Source organism: Chrysemys picta, chromosome 10 (genome assembly GCF_011386835.1).
Source record: "Chrysemys picta bellii isolate R12L10 chromosome 10, ASM1138683v2, whole genome shotgun sequence".
NCBI classification, from domain to species: Eukaryota; Metazoa; Chordata; order Testudines; family Emydidae; genus Chrysemys; species Chrysemys picta.
Window position 1 is genome coordinate 20,114,038 of NC_088800.1, and position 19,822 is coordinate 20,133,859.

Below are 19,822 nucleotides of genomic sequence, written 5' to 3' on the forward strand. Positions count from 1 at the left end.
TACATCCTCAAGGTATATACCTGGAGGTATTGCACAGTGCACTCACGAAGAGGTCATAAATCTCCAGGATTGGATTTATGTGAGTCAGGTTTTTTTCAAGGTCAATCTTGCATTATCAGTTGTTGCAATATTGCATAAGAAGAACCACACTCTCAAGTAGCCTGATCCCAAATCATTTAAGGCTTTAAAGGTCAAGATAAACATATTGAATTCAACCTAGAAGGAGACAGTGCAGTTTACAGAGCACTGGTTTTATGAGCTCTCATTATGATCTTAATAAGTGGATAGTCATATTCTGAACTGACTTAAGTGGTTTAAGCTGTAGCCTCAAGCAGAGTGCATTACAGTAATCTAGTCTCAACAGACAAAAGATATGGATAAGTGTAGCAAGATCGACATCCAAACGAAAAGATCTCACTCTTTATATCATGTGCAGATGGAGAAAAGTTCTCTTAGCCTCAGCAGCAGCTTGGGCCTTAACTAGCCAGGAATAGGGTTACCATACGTCCGGTTTTTCCCGGACATGTCCGGCTTTTCGGCAATCAAACCCCCGTCCGGGGGGAATTGCCAAAAAGCCGAACATGTCTGGGAAAATGCCGGCCGGGTACTTCCCCTCCCTCGGCGGCTCTGTTCCTCCCCGGACTCTTCGGCTCTGTTTAAGAGCCGAGCTGCCCGAGCGCTATGGGCTTCAGGCAGCCCCCTTGCCTCCGGACCCCAGCTGCCGGCCGGGCACTTCCCCTCCCGGGCTCCGGCAGCACAGGGTCCAGAGGCATGGGAGCTGCCCGAAGCCGGTAGCGCTCGGGCAGCTCGGCTCTTAAACAGAGCCGAAGAATCAGGGGAGGAGCAGAGGCTCCGGCCGCGGCGGCTCTGCTCCTCCCCTGACTCTTCGGCTCTGTTTAAGATCCGAGCGCTACGGGCTTTGGGCAGCTCCCATGCCTCCGGACCCTGCGCCGCCGGAGCCCGGGAGGGGAAGTGCCCGGCTGGGGGCGCAGGGTCCGGAGGCAAGGGGGCTGCCCGAAGCCCGAGCGTTACCGGCTTCACGGTTTGCCGGGCAGCCTCCAGACCCTGCGCCCCCGGCTGGGCGCTTCCCCTCCCAGACTCCAGCTGCGCTGGGGAAGCACCGGCCGGGGGCGCAGGGTCTGGGGGCTGCCCGGCAAACCGTGAAGCCGGTAGCGCTTGGGCAGCCCTTTTCACGTGGCTGGGAGTGGGAGGGAGGAGGGGGCGGAGTTAGGGTGGGGTTGGGCGGGGAAGGGGCGTGGCTGGGGTGGGGAAATGGGCAGGGCCAGGGCCCGTGGAGGGTCCTCTTTTTTTATTTGCTAAATATGGTAACCCTAGCCAGGAAGGACATGTACAATGAAAAGGTGGTGGCCTGAAGAGCTGCCAGAAACTTAAGAACCTAAGTAAGTGGCTGTTTCTGAAAGTCCAACAGACAAAACCCTACATTTGTCTTCATAAGAGTGCTTTGTGTCCTTCCATGCAGATAGCTATGTCCAAATCAAAGAGATTTTATCTGTGAAGTAACAGAAAAGCTGTTGCCTAATATTGCACAAAACATAAATCTAACGACAATCCTGCTTGCTGGGAAAAAGCAGGAAGTAACCAGCAGATCATATGTACCAAACCAAATCCATGGCCATCTGGGAATTACCTGGTTGCAGAAGGAGAGAATTCAAGGCCACATTCTCCAAGTGGACTCAGATCTCTAGCATTTGAGCAAAAGTATAACTAGAAATATCAGGATCTATGAATACCATTGTGCAGTTCTGAGTTTGTCAAATAGAGGTCAATAATCTACATACACCAGTCAGCACATTATAATACTATTAACCTTTAATTTCTAGGCATCCATGCTTGAAGGCATGGGCACATTATCAAGAATGAGCTAAATCATAAATCAAAATAAGCCGGCAACATCCCAGATTAAATTCAAGAGCAGGAACAGATTCTTAAAACACCCTACAAGCAACACAAAACCAAGGACCACATACCAACTGAAATAACATAATTATCAATTATGCCACAAGTCCTTTTGTATAAGCTAAGGGAGAAAAAATTCCAGAACAATAGGCCCTGGACATATGAGATTTGGAACATATGGAAATATGACTACAGATCTGTTGGTCAAGAGGTGTAATTATGTAAAGAAGAGCATATATAAAAGGGAATGGGGTTATTATAATGAAATACACAATACAGGCATATCAAGCAATTTCCCTTCTTCTCACTATTATGCATTAGCATGGTATTTGTCTTTTATTTTAAAGGACAGCCTTTGTATGCTTCCTAATGTTCTTCACCTTATATTAAGTCAATATATTAACCTGTATTTCAGCAATAATCTTTCAAAAAATCATACACTTTACACTGTGATACAAATGTGTGATTTAGTGCTTTGTTTGACTTTGTACTACAACTTGTCAAATACATTTTGAGGTCTATTCCCTCCTCTTGATTCACGCAAAGAGGAAATAGATTCTAGATGGCAAGGCTGCTGGTATTGCTTGGTGGCTACGTGGAAGCAGTTGCTGTTTTCAAACTATCTGTCCTGATGGGAATTGGAGGGTGCTGCCTGGATCTACCACTCCAGGAATCATCTAGTACACTCTTGTCATTAAAACAAATAACAATAAAGGACGATAAGTTAGCTTTTAGAATATAGTGTGGAGGGGGGCAGAAAAGGCACTAGCAGAATGTCTGCTTTCCTGGTCAGTAGAAGAAAGCATTATGCAGGAGGAGGGCAGTTGCAGCAGAGGCCTAGAGAGGGTGACAGGAAGAAGAAGAAAAATAAGAACTCCTCCAAGAGCTATCCAGGGGAAAGGAGGGATAATACACATGTTTTTGTGTGTGGTTCTAGCTGAATTTTCAAGTGGAGGGGATGAAGGAATCAACTACCACTAAAAGTGAAAAACATCAAAAGATAGACCAAAACCATAATGAGATTTATTTGACATAAACCTAATTTTATACCAATGCCATGAATTTCCTCCCATACTTTTAAATCTGATATTAGCATTGACATCCTTGTGCCCTCTATCCAAGATGAGTCTCCCTATCAGTGGTGTTATACATATATTGCACACAAGGGTCCTTCCGAAGCAGATGGAAGGCATTGTATAAAGGAAATACATATTAGCTTGAGTGGTTAATATATTTTGTGCAAACTTGCTTTTTTGAGCTTGCACCCAGAGAATGCTTAGATGGTACATAAATCCCCTAAACAAACTAGCCTGATGAATAAGTTAATTTTTGAAGGGCCCAGTTTTCTTGACCTTTAGAAGGTTCAAGAGTTATAGATTTTTAAAACTTTTACTGAAATATTCTTTGCTTAGATTAAGTGTAAAGAACTCAGGGCCTAGGAAGGGTACTAAAATGGATTTCAAGAAGGCAGACTTTAGCAAACTCAGGGAGTTTGTAGATAAAATCCCATGGGAAGCAAGTCTAAGGGGAAAAACAATTGAAGACAGTTCACAGTTTTTCAAAGAGACGTTATTAAGGGCACAAGAGCAAACTATCCCACTGCGTAGGAAAGATAGGAAGTATGGCAAGAGACCATCCTGACTTAACCAGGAGATCTTCAATGATCTAAAATTCAAAAAAGAGTCCTACAAAAAGTGGAAACTCAGTCAAATTACAAAGGATGAATATAAACAAATAACACAAGTACATAGGGACAAAATTAGAAAAGCCAAGGCACAAAACGAGATCAAACTAGCTAGGGACATAAAAGGAAACAAGAACACAAAACATTCTACAAATACATTAGAAGCAAGAGGAAGACCAAGGACAGAATGAAGGGGGAAAGACAATAACAGAAAATGTGGAAATAGCAGAGGTGCTTAATGACTTTGTTTCAGTTTTCACCAAGAAGGTTGGTGGCGAGTGGACGTCTAACATAGTGAATGCCAGCGAAAATGAGGTAGGATCAGAGTCTAAAATAGGGAAATAACAAGTCAAAAATTACTTAGGGCAGGTCTACACTACGTCAGGGATCGACATGTTGAGATCGATCCACCGGCGGTCGATTTAACGGGTCTAGTAAAGACCCACCAAATTGACTGCAGATCACTCTCGAGTCTACCCCTGTACTCTACCCCTAACGAGAAGAGTAAGGTAAGTCGACGGGAGATTTTCTCTCATCGACCCCCCGCGGTGTAGACCCCGCGGTAACTCGACTTAAGGTACGTCGACTCCAGCTATGTTATTCACGTAGCTGGAGTTGCATAGCGTAGGTCAACTTACCGTGGTAGTGCAGACATAACCTTAGACAAGTTAGATGTCTTCAAATCACCAGGGCCTGATGAAATGCATCCTAGAATACTCAAAGAGCTGACTGAGGAGATATCTGAGCCATTAGCAATTATCTTTGGAAAGTCATGGAAGACGGGAGACATTCCAGAAGACTGGAAAAGGGCAAATATAGTGCCCACCTATAAAAAGGGAAATAAGGACAACTCATGGAATTACAGACCAGTCCGTTTAATTTCTGTATCCGGAAAGAAAATGGAGCAAATAATTAAGCAATCAATTTGCAAACACCTAGAACACTGGTTCCCAAACTTGTTCCACTGCTTGTTTAGGGAAAGTCCCCTGGCAGGCTGGGACGGTTTGTTTACTTGCCGCGTCCGCAGGTTCGGCCAATCGCGGCTCCCAGTGGCCGCGGTTCACCGCTCCAGGCCAATGGGAGCTGCTGGAAGCGGCATGGGCTGAGGGACATACTGGCCACCGCTTCCAGCAGCTCCATTGGCCTGGAGCAGCAAACCACGGCCACTGGGAGCTGCGATTGGCCGAACCTACGGACGCGGCAGATAAACAAACTGGCCCGGCCTGCCAGGGGCTTTCTCTAAACAAGCAGTGGAACAAGTTTGGGAGCCACTGCCCTAGATGATAATAAGGTGATAAATAAAGTCAGCATGGATTTGTCAAGAACAAATCGTGTCCAACCAACCTAATAGCTTTCTTTGACAGGGGAACGAGCCTTGTGGATGTGGGGAAGCGGTAGATGTGGTATATCTTGACTTTAGTAAGGCTTTTGATACTGTCTCGCATGACCTTCTCATAAACAAACTAGGGAAATACAACCTAGATGGAGCTACTATAAAGTGGGTGCATAACTGGTTGAAAAATCGTTCCCAGGGAGTAGTTATCAGTGGTTCACAGTCATGCCGGAAGGGCATAATGAGTGGGGTCCCGCAGGGATCGGTTCTGGGTCCAGTTCTGTTCAATATCTTAATCAATGATTTAGATAATGGCATAGAGAGTACACTTATAAAGTTTGTGAACAATACCAGGCTGGGAGGGGTTGCAAGTGCTTTGGAGGATAGGATTACAATTAAAAATGATCTGGACAAAGTGGAGAAATGGTCTGAAGTAAATAGGATAAAATTCAATAAGGATAAATGCAAAGTACTCCACTTAGGAAGGAACAATCAGTTGCACACATCCAAAATGGGAAATGACTGCCTAGGAAGTACTGCAGAAAGGGATCTGGGGGTCAGTGTAACGCTGTTGCAAAAAAAGCAAACGTCATTCTGGGATGTATAAGCAGGCGTATTGTAAGCAAGACACGAGAAGTAATTCTTCCATTCTACTCTGCGCTGATTAGGCCTCAACTGGAGTATTGTGTCCGGTTCTGGGTGCCACATTTCAGGAAAGATGTAGACAAATTGGAGAAAGTCCAGAGAAGAGCAACAAAAATGATGAAAGGTCTAGAAAACATTACCTATGAGAGAAGCTTGAAAAAATTGGGTTTGTTTAGTCTGGAGAAGAGAAGACTGAGCAGGGACATGAGAACAGTTTTCAAGTACATAAAAGTTTGTTACAAGGAGGAGGGAGAAAAATTGTTCTTCTTAACCTCTGAGGATAGGACAAGAAGCAATGGGCTTAAATTGTAGCAAGGGTGGTTTAGGTTGGATATTAGGAAAAACTTCCTGTCAGAGTGGTTAAGCACTGGAATAAATTGCCTAGGGAGGTTGTGGAATCTCCATCATTGGGGATTTTTAAGAGAAGGTTGGACAAACACCTGTCAGGGATGGTCTAGATAATACTTAGTCCTGCCTTGAGTGCAGGGGATAGGACTAGATGACCTCTCAATGTTCTTTCCAGTTCAATGATTCTATAAGAAGCAAACAAAATAAAAGAACAGGAATTAACCTCTTACTATTGATTAATCCATTAATATACATAAGGCATTTTGCATTATTATTATTTTCAGATATTTTGAACAGGGCAGTAGTTTGAATCCCCAGTCTGGGGTAGTTGATTTGCCTCATCAGTGTATAGCAGGTAGTTTAGAGCATGGGAACTCTGGGTCTCATTCTGCTCTCACCCCAATGTAAATTAGGAGCAACTGGAGTAAAATCAATGACATATTGATGTAGAACTAGTACAACCAACCCCAGAACAAGTTTTTCTGCGTTTCATGGTCCTACATTCATGCACATTTGGCACAGTCCTGTTGCAAGGCCCCGTTCATGTCTCTGGAGAAATGGTGCTCCCCAAGAGGGGCCCCAATGATGTGATCCAGTGACGCAACAGGGGGAGAAATAGTGTCTTTACGGGCTCCACTGATGTACATGGAGGGGGGCAGTCCTCTTCTTAAGGCTCCTCCTGATTGCACTGGGGGAGAGTGCTGCCCCTATGGGCCCTACCGATCTACGGGAGAAGCGAGGCTGCCCTTAAGGGCCTAGTACCCCACTGCTTTAGTGCGTGCGGGGGGATAGTGCTGCTGCCCCATGGGCCCTACAGCTTTTTAGTGGGGAAGCGAGGCTGTCCCTGCGGGCCCTTGGGATTTCCGGCGCGGGGGAAGGGGAGCGGCGCCAAGAAAGACCAGGCCCAACTCGCTGCCCTGCCCGGTTGCTAAGGGCCCGGCAGCCGGTTGCTAAGGGCCCGGCAGCCACTCTCGGGACTGAAGCGCGGTGCACCCGCTATTCGGCTCCGTGTCTCCAGGGGCGGGGCTAGCGGGGGAGAACGAAATTTCGGTTCCTAGCTGAGCGGAGTCACATTGGGCAGAAGCCGCGGAGGCTTGTGGGAGAAGGGGGCTGGCTCCGGTCTCGCGTCCCTCCCCCTGCCCCCTCCTTCCCCTCCCCCCGCCCGTCCTCCGGCCAAGATGTCTGACATGGAGGATGATTTCATGTGCGATGATGAAGAGGACTATGATCTGGTAAGGTCTGGGGGGGCGATGGGGTTCTCTGGCGCGGGGGGCCCCTCTGTGCGTCTCTCTGCCTCAGCCCCTCTGAGAAGCTGCCTTCTCAGGAGGCAGTGACAGGACGAGTTTGGCTCCCCATTCCCTTTGGGGGCCAGGGGAGGCAGAAAATGGCTTGGGGGTGGGCTGGCGTTGATTTTGGACCAGGCCTCACCAGTGTTTATGCCTCCTCCCCCCGTGAGAAACAGGCCACTTGAGCCCTAGGAACTTAGTTAGGCCCCAGAATTGCCCCTTCAGGCCCAACAAGTCTGGGCCCCTGTTCAGTTCAGCTAGGGGGTCAGGGTTAGGGCAGGAGGTTGTAATTCTCTTACTGTAGCCCAGCAAAGTGGCTCACGCGAAGTAAAGGGATACATTACCCCTGGGTTGGGAGGAGGTTTTGGGGGGAGGTTTGTAATCATGTTCTAGGATCAGACTAAGGCAGGAGGTGGGTGGGGGGGAATAGCAGGAGGAGCTGGGAGACAGATCTGCCTGCTACACACCACTTCAGGTGTAATATACCACTGTTTTTAACTTCCTTGCTGTCGAGGTAGAATTGGGATTTGCTTTTATAATTTGTGTGGTTTTGTTAACAGTGTTTGGTTCTGTTTGTCCTTATGTTCTCAGCTGGACAATAAAATATTTTTATTTAAAAATAGGAATTGATTTGTCTGGGGCAATTTGTGTTTAGTAAGGCTATCTGGCTTCATAGTGATATTTTTGAAAGTGTTAAAAGCAAATGTGAGGAATAAAAACATTTCTAAGAGGGAAGACTCAGTTTTGGACCAAAAATACGTTCGCTGCATTGTCTAATCAATCTTAATTCAATGTTTTCTGTGCCTTTGCTTTTCTAAATTCTGGGTAGAATGGTAACACTGAGCTTTTTTTTTTTTTTTAAAGAGCTGAGTACTCTGTATTCCAAAGATTTTTCTGGGATGTGTATTTCACTTAGTGTAAACTAGAATTGCATTTCATATACTGTTTAATTTTATAAATAAAACCCTAAAATCTCAGTTTGTTAGAAGAATTTCTATGTACTGTAGTAAGTCTTGTAGTATTCCTTAGTATTTAGAGCAAGGTCTTAAAATTTTACTTTTTTGTTCAATATTGCTTTTCATCAGTTTTCCATGTGATCTGGGATATGTGCATGGTTGACATCTAAAATTTAGAAAAAAAATTCCAGTCCAGTCTTATGCATGTATTTTTAATTGAGATAGTGGTTCACATGTACACGTTGTCTTTCTAGCCTTTCACTTATCTCCTAAATATGAAAACAAATTATTTTAGAAACATGTTTTTAAATGAAATTGAGTTTAATTATATAATTTATAAAATGGAAATTGAACTTATCAGAATATTCAAAAAGATCCTGTGGGTCAATTTGTGGCAGCCATTTTTCATAAACAAGTTTATCAGAACAGATTCTAATTTGAAATATTTTGTCCATATTACAGAATAAAATACCAAATCACTCTGTATGTGTGTCAAAAGATATACAACTTGTGTTTTTGAGAGTTTTAAAAAAATAATTGGAAAGTTGTATTAAAGTGCAGTGTCCCAAATGTAGGTCTGGTATAAGTCAGTGCAACTCCACTGGCTGCAGTTGAATTGTACCTTACGTTAAGTCTGAATTTTATGCTTTATTGGCTGCCAATGTGCTGGGAGAAATAACTGCTGTTTCTTGCTTCAGTATGCTTCCTGGTTAGTCACAGGAAGAAGTTCTCTGAATTCTTATTCCCATGGCTGACTACAAATATTCACTTTCAAAAGAACATTTTCAACATCAGGTCACTGACCACCCCTTCTCAGACCTTTCCTTTAAAACAAGGCTTGGAAGGATTCAGTTTTTATTGATGCATGTTGATATCGCCATGCACGCACAAACTGACAAAATATTTCCATCAATAATAATTGAAATTTACAGATAGGCAAAATAAGAAAAATGCTGCTTGAGAACTTATTAGAGTAAAAATACAGTGATTTAATCTTCTGAATTAGGCTTGTTACAAATAGACTAATGAGTGAATAGTAAAATCAGGTATGACTTGTATATTTAAGGATATTTACTTTATGTATTTTGACATGATGTTGACAATGTTTTAACAGTTTACAAAGGTTTACTTTTTTGAATCTCAACGTCTACTGTCATTAAATAAATGTCTAACGTCCCCCATAATTTCCCTCATAATTCTGTGAAAATTTGAGTCAATAAAATTTGTTTAAAAAGCTTTAAAATGAACATTGATATTATTTATCAAATTTACAAAAAAAATGAATTCTGCCAAGGCTACTTAAAACACACTGAAACTAGATATTGTTTTAACTAACTATTGGGAGTGTTTGTGTTAGTACAGTTCTCTTTTTTTAGAATATAATGCACCACAGGACACGTTAGTATTGAATTAGAGTAAAAAGGTTTTTAGATGCAATTTTGGCTTACAGGTGGAAGGACAGAGTTTTAATCAAGTACAGATATAAGCATTATTCCAGTTAAATTAATTTCTTGCATGCATGGGCTGATCAGCATGGATGAGGTCATGGAATGCAAGAACAATGTTTTCAAATGTGTTCTAGTTTTGCTAGCTACTGTATAGATGTAGGCTATGTTAGAAATTAGTTAAATGTATTTTTTCTAAACATGGGACTTGGTTCTCCCACCATGTTGATGTAAAACAGGAGAAACTCTGTTGAAATTAAACTGGGGTAAGAGGATGAGGCCAGTGGTTCCCAAACTCATATTAAAGACTGGTATAGAAGGTTTCAGAGGGATAGCTGTGTTAGTCTGTATCCACAAAAACAACAAGGAGTCCGGTGGCACCTTAAAGACTAACAGATTTATTTGGGCATAAGCTTTCATGGGTAAAAATCCCACTTCTTCAGATGCATGTGTAGAAGGAGGTCTTGAAGAGTGGAAGTATGATAAGAGATTCAGACAAACACAGCACTGGAAGTAAAAGGGCAATTCTGAACTATGGAGAGTATTTTGGAAGGGCAGAAAGGGAGAAAGACTCAACAGCAGTCAGTCTGAGGACAGGTCTATGCCTAAAACAGTGTAGCTCTTCAGTGAAGATGCTACTATGCTGATGGGAGAGCTTCTTCCATTGGTGTAGTGGTAGATATTTTGATGGGAGAAGCCCTCCTGTCAGCATAGTGCTGTCTAAAGCGGGGGTTAGGTCAGTGTAACCGTCGCTCAGGGCTGTGGATATTTCATACCTCTGAGCGATGTAGTTATACTGTTGTAAGTTTATAGTGTAGACCTGGCCTGAGTGAGTGGTGAAATCAGTGTTTACTAGGCCAAAGAAGTAATGTGAAGTGAGTGTAACTTGTTTGAGGTGCCAACAGTTTTAACAGACTTTATAAAAAATAGAACAGTTACACCCTCCTTAATACATTTTGACCTAACCCTATATAGGGTATAAAGATGTGATTCCACTAACTCTAATCTCTGATGTATCCAAATGGTGTGCACTTTCCTAGAAAAAGCAACAGAGGGTCCTGTGGCACCTTAGAGACTAACAGAAGTAATTGGGAGCATAAGCTTTCGTGGGTAAGAACCTCACTTCTTCAGATGCAAGTAATGGAAATCTCCAGAGGCAGGTATAAATCAGTATGGAGATAACGAGGTTAGTTCAATCAGGGAGGGTGAGGTGCTCTGCTAGCAGTTTAGGTCTGAATACCAAGGGAGGAGAAACTGCTTCTGTAGTTGGATAGCCATTCACAGTCTTTGTTTAATCCTGATCTGATGGTGTCAAATTTGCAAATGAACTGGAGCTCAGCAGTTTCTCTTTGGAGTCTGGTCCTGAAGTTTTTTTGCTGTAAGATGGCTACCTTTACATCAGCTATTGTGTGGCCAGGGAGGTTGAAGTGTTCTCCTACAGGTTTTTGTATATTGCCATTCCTGATATCTGACTTGTGTCCATTTATCCTCTTGCGTAGTGACTGTTTGGCCAATGTACATAGCAGAGGGGCATTGCTGGCATATGATGGCATATATAACATTGGTGGATGTGCAGGTGAATGAGCCGGTGATGTTGTAGCTGATCTGGTTAGGTCCTGTGATGGTGTTGCTGGTGTAGATATGTGGGCAGAGTTGGCATTGAGGTTTGTTGCATGGGTTGGTTCCTGAGTTAGAATTGTTATGGTGTGGTGCGTGGTTGCTGGTGAGAATATGCTTAAGGTTGGCAGGTTGTCTGTGGGCAAGGACTGGCCTGCCTCCCAAGGTCTGTGAAAGTGAGGGATCATTGTCCAGGATGGGTTGTAGATTACTGATGATGCGTTGGAGAGGTTTAAGCTGAGGACTGTAGGTGATGGCCAGTGGAGTTCTGTTGGTTTCTCTTCTGGGCCTGTCTTGTAGCAGGAGGCTTCTGGGTACACATCTGGCTCTGTTGATTTGTTTCTTTATTTCCTTGTTTGGGTATCGTAGTTTTGAGAATGCTTGGTGAAGATCTTGTAGGTGTTGGTCTCTGTCTGAGGGGTTGGAGCAGATGCGATTGTACCTCAGTGCTTGGCTGTAGACGATGGATCGTGTGGTGTGACCGGGGTGGAAGCTGGAGTCATGAAGGTAGGCGTAGCGGTCGGTGGGTTTTCGGTATAGGCTGGTGTTAATGTGGCCATTGCTTATTTGTTCGGTGGTGTCTAGGAAGTGGACCTCCCGTGTAGATTGGTCCAGGCTGAGGTTGATGGTGGGGTGGAAGCTGTTGAAATCATGGTGGAATTCTTCCAGGGTCTCCTTCCCATGGGTCCAGATGATGAAGATGTCATCAATATAGCGTAGGTAGAGAAGGGGCATGAGTGGATGAGAGCTGAGGAAGCATTGTTCCAGGTCAGCCATAAAAATGTTGGCATATTGTGGGGCCATGCGGGTGCCCATAGCGGTGCCACTGGTCTGGAGGTATATATTGTCACCAAATTTGAAATAATTGTGCGTGAGGATGAAGTCACAGAGCTCAGCAATAAGTTGTGCTGTGTCATCATCAGGGATACTGTTCCTGACAGTACCCCTCTGATACTTTCCTAGAACTGGAATATGTATATTCCAAAGTCTCTGCTGCTTCCAAGTTTCCCATCTTGAGGTTTTTTTATCAAGCTGGTAATTTTATTATGGTAATTATTGTGATACACAGCTATGGGGTTACCATTTTGTAATATCATAAAATCATAGTTAGCTATTTCTGCTTAGCTTTTCATTGTCTTAATGGTCAAACTTTCTGTATATAAATGTCCTACGTCTTTCCTAGATAGTTGTCTTTATATCTGTTTGAAAGTCTTTATATCTGCGAAGAATTGTAGTTCTGTTTTATGGAAGGATAAATCTAGATTTGGAATTTACTAGTAACATGCAGTGCTAGCTTTGATTGATAACATGTATTATTCTATTTTATGATTCAGTAAATAAGACTATAGTTACTTGTCACTATGGAAAGCATTAAATCTTAAGTCCTCTCAAAGTCTACCTTGATGTTGTTTGGTTCCTTGTTTGAAATTAATCAGTGGTCTCAGTCCAGTTCCTAGTAAAGAGTTGCCCATGTTGTGGGGGAGGGGAAGGGACAGGAAGAATCACAACTGCCCTCCTTTTTGGCAGTTGGTTTAGACTGGATATGGAGACTGAACTTTATCCTTGTCCGGGAGTGATCTTTCCATGCACAATGACATCGCCATGTGGGAAAACTTGTATTGGCAGCACTTATAACACATCTGTGGGGGCTTGTTTGGTTTTGTTATAAATAGAGAACCCTACAGGCAGATGATATTATCTGGAACCCTACATTCACTTTTAAAAATTGGGGGACAGGATAGCCAAATCTGTTTGCTGGGCAATTAGGCTATATTGCATTAAAGATTTATTTTGTATGATACGTTTTTTTATTTGAATGTTGAAGAGCGACAAAAACACTAAAGAAAAGGGAGAGTTTATCAGGAAACAGATTCAGTACTCCATATTCCTTTGCCTTTTTCCTGGAGTATTCCAGGTATCCAACAAGACCTAGAACCCTGTTTCTTGACACTCAGTTTCACAAAACTGCAGCTTGTTCCTGAATAGAGACATATGGTATCTAATTAGTATGTTCTACCTGAAATCCACCCATGACGTTCAGGAGGTTGGTAATGGATTTCAAATGCTTTTATGGACGTGGTGTGTGTGTGTGTGTGTGTGTGTGTGTGTGTGTTAAAAATGATTAATTTGTTAATATGCTTCAAAGCAGGGCACGGTCTTATAATAAAGGTTCCTTCTGCTGTCTAGGACAGTGGTCTCCAAAGAGGATCCTTGGGGGTACGCGGCAGGAAGAGCATTTTTTTGTTTTTGTTTTTGCTTCGGCAGTTTGGGCGGGAGTCGGAGCGGCTTTTTTTTTTTTTTCTTTTTTTTGCTTTGGCAAAAATGGTAGAGCCGGCATGGCAGGGAGTGTGTGCTCAAAATTTTTTTAATGATAGGGGTGCGTGACCAAAAAAGTTCGGAGACCACTGGTCTAGGATATAGGTATTCAAATGCTGTCCAAATATCTAGGACTTCATGGTTATTCATGTATGGGAACCTAATGGTTTAAAAACCTTTTGTTCTTTTTATTTATTATTGTCTAGGCCTTAAAATGATGTTTGTTTGAGGAGTTGCATACTGAATTAAATTCTCATTCACTCCATACGATACAATATCATTGTACTTGCATCAGATTGTACCAAATAACTCTAACTGCATGGTGTGTCAAGTGCTCTTCATACCTAATGCAGTTGTTTGCTGTATGCATCTTACCATATGCAAGACTTTCCAGGATTTTGCAAAAAAGTTAATTTTCAGAGGGAAATTCTTTCTCTAGTACTGTTACCAGAAATCTGTTTTGTGTTCTCAATTTGCTAATTGAACCCTTTTACCACTGATCTAGTAAGGCAGTCTTTCTTGCCATATATGTTTAAACTGTGTGTCTTGAAATGAAACTTAGGTTTAATGAAAAATAACGGAAACATTAAAACTTTTGAGTTTTGGGGCAAAATGTTTAAAGGAAGGACTGCCACTGTTCCCCAGAAAGAAAGGGGTAACAAAAAATATGATATTGTTAAAAGTGAGGCTATACTAACCCTTGCAATGAAATCGTATATAAATTTTAAAACAAATTTATGGGGATTTTTTAAAAAGAAAACCATCTTAAAATCTAATCTTTCAAAAACTGAGTTTTAAAGTAGTTTTAAAGTAGTTATATATTAACTCATGCTACTGAGTCTCCCTCTAATTGTTTTGGTTTTATTATCACAGTTTTCAGTGTTTTGTGCAGTGAAACAAGATGCTGTAAATGCACAAAATTGACAAATTGATTTTTTATCATTTTTAGTTATAATAAACCTAGTTATTGAAATATTAATTTCAGTTTAATAAATACTTAAATGTATATATATTTTTAAGTTGACAGTGTCCCTTTTAATTTTGTTATACTACATTGCACTGCTATAGGCTGTTATGATCTTGGCTAATTTCACTTATATAATATGATTCAGCTTTATAACAGCCTTGGTGTAGACATGGATTTTATGATGACTAAGAGTTAGCAGATGCTCTATAGAGTTACACTCTATTTAACTTTGCTTCAGTCTTGACTCTGACTGCCCATTGGGGATAGACGTGCTCAAATTGGATGAGTCAGTGCCGTTCATCTGTAAATGTCTTTATAGGAATCTTTTTAAAATAAGCTCTGGAGCTGCATTATGTTGTCTGGTATTTTACTTCCGAGGTGAAGGAGAGGATTGCTATCAAGGTGATGGGGAAGAAATTCCACTGGGAAAGGATTATTTACAATCAGTGTATGTAGCAGTCTACTTAACCCATTGTCCTTTCCTGTTCAGCCCATACTATAAAATTACCCAGACTTATAGGGCAGTGCTAAAGAAAACATTGTGTCCTGCAATATGAAAGTGCATAAATGTTAAGGATAGGTATATTAAGAAATAAAGTGTCTTCATTTTCTTGCAGCATTTTGCAAGAGTGTCACACATTTGGTTTCCAAGGACCAAGCTTAGTTCAAGAGTACCTAATGTGGTTCAATGTGAATTCAAGCACTGGAGTAGTACACATCTCCTGCAAGTATTCCAGGGGCCTGTTCGGACAACATAAGCCTCATGCCTCAGAGCAAAGTCCTATGGTGGTTCTCTATGTGCTGGTGTACATCTGGAATTTCATAGAAGGGTCAGTGAGACTGCCAGTACACAGATCTGCTAGCTTTTTACACCCAGCTAGGGAAGCCACAAGTCCACATGGGTCAAGGGTTGTCCCAGGTATGAGGGAAGTGTCCTCTGGCCTTAGGGATTCCTTTTCCGCAGGTGGCCAAGATTTGGAGATAAGCAGTCACGTCGTTTTTGTTTCAGGCTGTCTATATAGATTCAGAAAGGCAATTTCATAGGTGTGAATCAGTGCTGTGCTGTCTTTGTAAACATAAGAGCTATATTTTGTTTGAATGCTTAAATTCTACTGAAACTGATGGGTAAATGTCCCAGTAGCCAGGGAAAGTTGCCTACTTTGCATTGGCAAATGGTTGAATGGATTTGCCAAGTGCTTTTTATAGAAAATAATTAACATTTTAAATGTCCCAGTCTTTAGTTTTCATTATTGCCATGATTTTAAACATATGTATTTAATTAAAAAAAAACGCTACATTAAAAGTAGTTGTAAAGTCATGTACTCCTAAATTAGTAAGTGCCAGAATAAAGATGACTCTTGTGACCTTAATTTGGCCCCGTTGTGCATATGCATTATGGTAGTTTTAATTACATGATCACATACAGTAACTCTTCACTTAAAGTCGTTCTGGTTAACGTTGTTTCATTGTTACATTGCTGATCAATTAGGGACCATGCTCGTTTAAAGTTGTGCAATGCTCCCTTCTAATGTCGTTTGGCAGCCGCATGCTTTGTCCACTGCTTGGAGGAAGAGCAAGCCGGTGGAGCTAGCTGGTGGGTGGCTGGAACCAGGGTGGACCGAGACTCCCTCCTCCCCCCCCCCATCAGCTCTCCCTATCAGCTCCCTGCTCCCCTAAGTTCCCTGTGCAGCAGTTGCCCAGCAGGCTAGCAATTGCAGCTGTCCCTCCTCCCACTGCCAGGTGCTGCTCCTGCCCTCTGCCTTGGAGCTGCTCCCCGGGACTCCTGCTTGCTGTGTGGGGGGGAGGAAGACGGGGGCTAATGTCAGGGTATTCTCCTCCCCCCTGCTCCTGCACCCCACTTACCCCATCTTCCATAGAGCAGGGGGGACACGCGACAGAGGGAGCTTCCAGGCAGCTGCGGTGCAGTCTCAGCTTGCAGATCTAATTAACAAGGCAGTGTAATTCTGACCCCACTCTTCATACTTAAAGGGGAAATGCGCATCTCTCTCTCTCTCTCACACACACACACACACACACACACACACACACACACACACACACACACACGTGTGTCTCTGCCTGCCCTCCCTCCTTTCCTGCTGCCTTGTACAGTAGAGTGTGAGAGTTAACCCTTGAGGGCTCAGCCAGTTGCTAGTTCATCATTTAGCAGTAAGGCATTCCCTGGAAATATCCCACCCTCTGACTCCTCCACCTCAACCAAGCTTCACAATCATCATCACGGTGTACCAGTATTAAATTGTTTGTTTAAAACCTATAGTGTGTGTGTGTATATATATATGTATGTATATGTATATATATGTATATATAAAATAGTCTTTTGTCTGGTGAAAAAAATTTCCCTGGAACCTTTGTGGCACTTGCAGCAGCATTGGGAGCGGTGTGTTATGGGCAGCTATCCCACAGAGCACCTCTTCCCATTCTGGCGCTGTGGCTTGTGGGAAGGGGCAGGGGGTGAGGGGCATTCTGGGTCCTGTTCCAATGCCCCATGATGCATCGGGTCGCATCCCAGCAATCCCTGTGCTTCCGTCCACTTTTGACGCCATCTTTCAATGTTTTTTGTACTGCGCGCTCTGTCTTCCCTTTCAGTCTGCGGGAATGGAGCCTGAACTGCTGAGGAATATGCTGACGAGTCTCACCAGCACATCACGTTTGGCTGTTGAGTTACTCCTTAAGATCCAAACTGACAGTGAGGATTCCGACGATAATATCTACTCAAGTAATGCATACGACACGAGATTGCTTGTGGCATTCACGGACATGCTCACCACTGTGGAATGCTGCTTTTGAGCTCGGGAAACAAGCACTGAGTGGTGGGATCACATTGTCCTGCAAGTCTGGGATGACGAGCAGTGGTTGCAGAACTTTTGGATGAGAAAAGCCACTTTCATGGGACTGCGTGAGGAGGTCGCCCCCATCCTGCGGGGCAAGGACACGAGATTGAGAGCCTCCCTGCCGGTGGAGAAGCGGGTGGCTATTGCAGTCTGGAAGCTAGCAGCTCCAGACAGCTACCGATTAGTCGCTAACCAGTTTGGAGTGGGAAAGTCGACCATTGGAATCGTGTTGATGCAAGTCTGCAGGGCCATTAGTCGCATCCTGCTCAGAAGAATCGTGATACTGGATAACGTGCATGACATTGTGGCTGGCTTTGGACAAATGGGTTTTCCTAACTGCAGAGGGGCGATAGATGGGATGCATATTCCAATTCTGGCACCAGCCCACCTAGCCTCTGAGTACGTTCATTGGAAGGGGTATTTCTCTATGGTTCTCCAGGAGCTTCTGGATCACCGTGGGCGTTTCGCTGACATTAACACAGGCTGGCCCGGAAAGGTGCATGACGCACGCATCTTTCGGAACACTGGCCTGTTCAAGAAGCTGCAAGCTGGGACCTTTTTCCCAGAGCGGAAGATCACGGTAGGGGAAGTTAAAATGCCCATTGTGATCTTTGGAGACCCCGCTTACCCTTTAATGCCGTGGCTCATGAAACCCTACACAGGGAGCCTTGACAGCAGCAAGGAGCGGTTCAACAACAGGCTGAGCTGGGGCAGAATGACTCTGGAGTGTGCTTTTGGCCGTTTAAAAGGCCGCTGGCACTGTCAATATGGGAAGCTGGACCTGGCCGATGACAACATCCCCTAGGTTATATCCGCGTGCTGTACTCTCCATAACATTTGTGAAGGGAAGGGTGAAAGATTCACTCAGGCATGGAACTCGGAGGTTCAACACCTGGAGGCTGAATTTGAACAGCCAGAGAGCAGGGCTATTAGAGGGGCCCAGTATGGGGCTGCAAGGATTAGGTATGTCTTGAGGGAGCAATTTGAGGCTGAAAGCCACCAGTAATGTCTGGTGCCCTGCACAGAAGTGAAGTGGTTCCAATGTTAGTAGGAATCTGTGTTTGCTACGCTGACTTGCAGTGCCTGTTGCTTTTCTGGGCTAAGGTATCTTTTACTTTATGCAATAACAAAGAATGCTTTCAAAGCCAAAAAATCCATTTATGGAAAAGAGAATTCGTTTACTGAAAAGAAACACAACTGCTTCGGAAACAGAAAGGGCAAGGGGTGGGGTGGGGAATGTTACAATCACAGATTTGCGTGTGTCCTGTTATCATACTCAGCCTTCCTGTCTGGAGTGCTGTGCAATGAGTGCTGCATGTCAGGATGGCTATACTGCATGGTGATGGGGGTTGAGTGCAGTGGGTAAGGGTCGTAGTTTTCAGGGCTGGGTGGTGAAGCTACAGGTGTTGGAGGCAGCTGGTGGTGGTAAGAACCCGGATGTTGGGCAAAGTGGGTTGGAGGTGACATGGGGGCACAAGGGAAAGAGTTTTGGGACAAGGGCTGCAGGAGGCAGGGAGGCACGATAGTGCTCCGCCTGCATGGCTATGAGCACCTGGATCGAGTCCGCTTGGCGCTCCATGATGCTTATCAGCCGATCTGTGCTTTGCTGCCGGAGTCCGCGCTTTTGTGCCGGCGCTCCTCATTCTGCTGGCGGATCCTCCTTTCACTCTCCCTCCACTCCTGTGCTTTTTGATTCTCGTTAAGTGACTGCTGCATTACTTCATGCAGCATGTCGTCTTTGCGTCTGTGGCCTCTTCCTAATTCTTTGCAATCTTTCGGCCGGTGATAACACGGATGGCTGAGATCTCAAGGTTGCATCTGTAAAGGCAAAATGCAACACTTAACAGAGCAGCATTGTTCACATCAGACAGAGCAATAATTCCCCTGGACTTAAGGGGAAGCACAGTCTACGGTAATTTGCCCATCCCAAAGTGAGTGGACATAACCCACCGAAGCCCCAAAATGGTGAGTAAGCACAGGTTTCAAGTGGGACTGATTGTTTCACGGCCGTACTGTCCTCTGGGTTTCTGCCCCTTGGGGAGAGCCAACAGCTGCAGGGGGCACCTATACTGAACACTGTCCCCACATTTTCCACAGGAGTTAGTCCGGAAAGATATCTCGCTGCTGAGGGTGACATGGGAAACAAGAGAGGGTCTTCTACTGCAATGCGGCTTCCTCCCTGGCCCATATGCAGTTTGCCTGTGTGCAGCAATGGTCCCCCACCCCTCACGGCACAGTGGCGCAGACTTGTTAGCCTGATTGGGACAAGGACCACAGTGGCTCTCGCAAGAAACCTGCGCAAGTGCATTGCCCAACTTCTGGATGAGTAGGGCATCATCCTACTCATCCTTTGAAGAGATCACTGAGGCTGATTACTGCAATATGAGAGAGCATATCTACGCCCTATTCCGCATCTAGGCATGCATGCAGCCCTAACCCTCCTTGCCCCAAGAGCC

At 44.0% G+C, this 19,822-nt stretch overlaps 1 protein-coding gene across 3 annotated transcripts in view; it reads left to right on the plus strand.

Annotated features, from left to right (window-relative positions):
- Window positions 1-6,547: 6,547 nt before the first annotated feature.
- COPS2 (COP9 signalosome subunit 2) overlaps window positions 6,548-19,822 on the plus strand; it is a 45,636-nt gene continuing 32,361 nt past the window's right edge. Inside the window, exon 1 of one of the 3 annotated variants that reach the window (XM_005304008.4) lies at window positions 6,548-7,159. In XM_005304008.4, coding sequence (XP_005304065.1) covers window positions 7,106-7,159 — 54 coding nt within the window. In that variant the 5' untranslated portion in view covers window positions 6,548-7,105. The remainder of the gene's footprint in view (window positions 7,160-19,822) is intronic. The other 2 variants (XM_005304009.4, XM_065558164.1) reach the window with 2 other exon arrangements.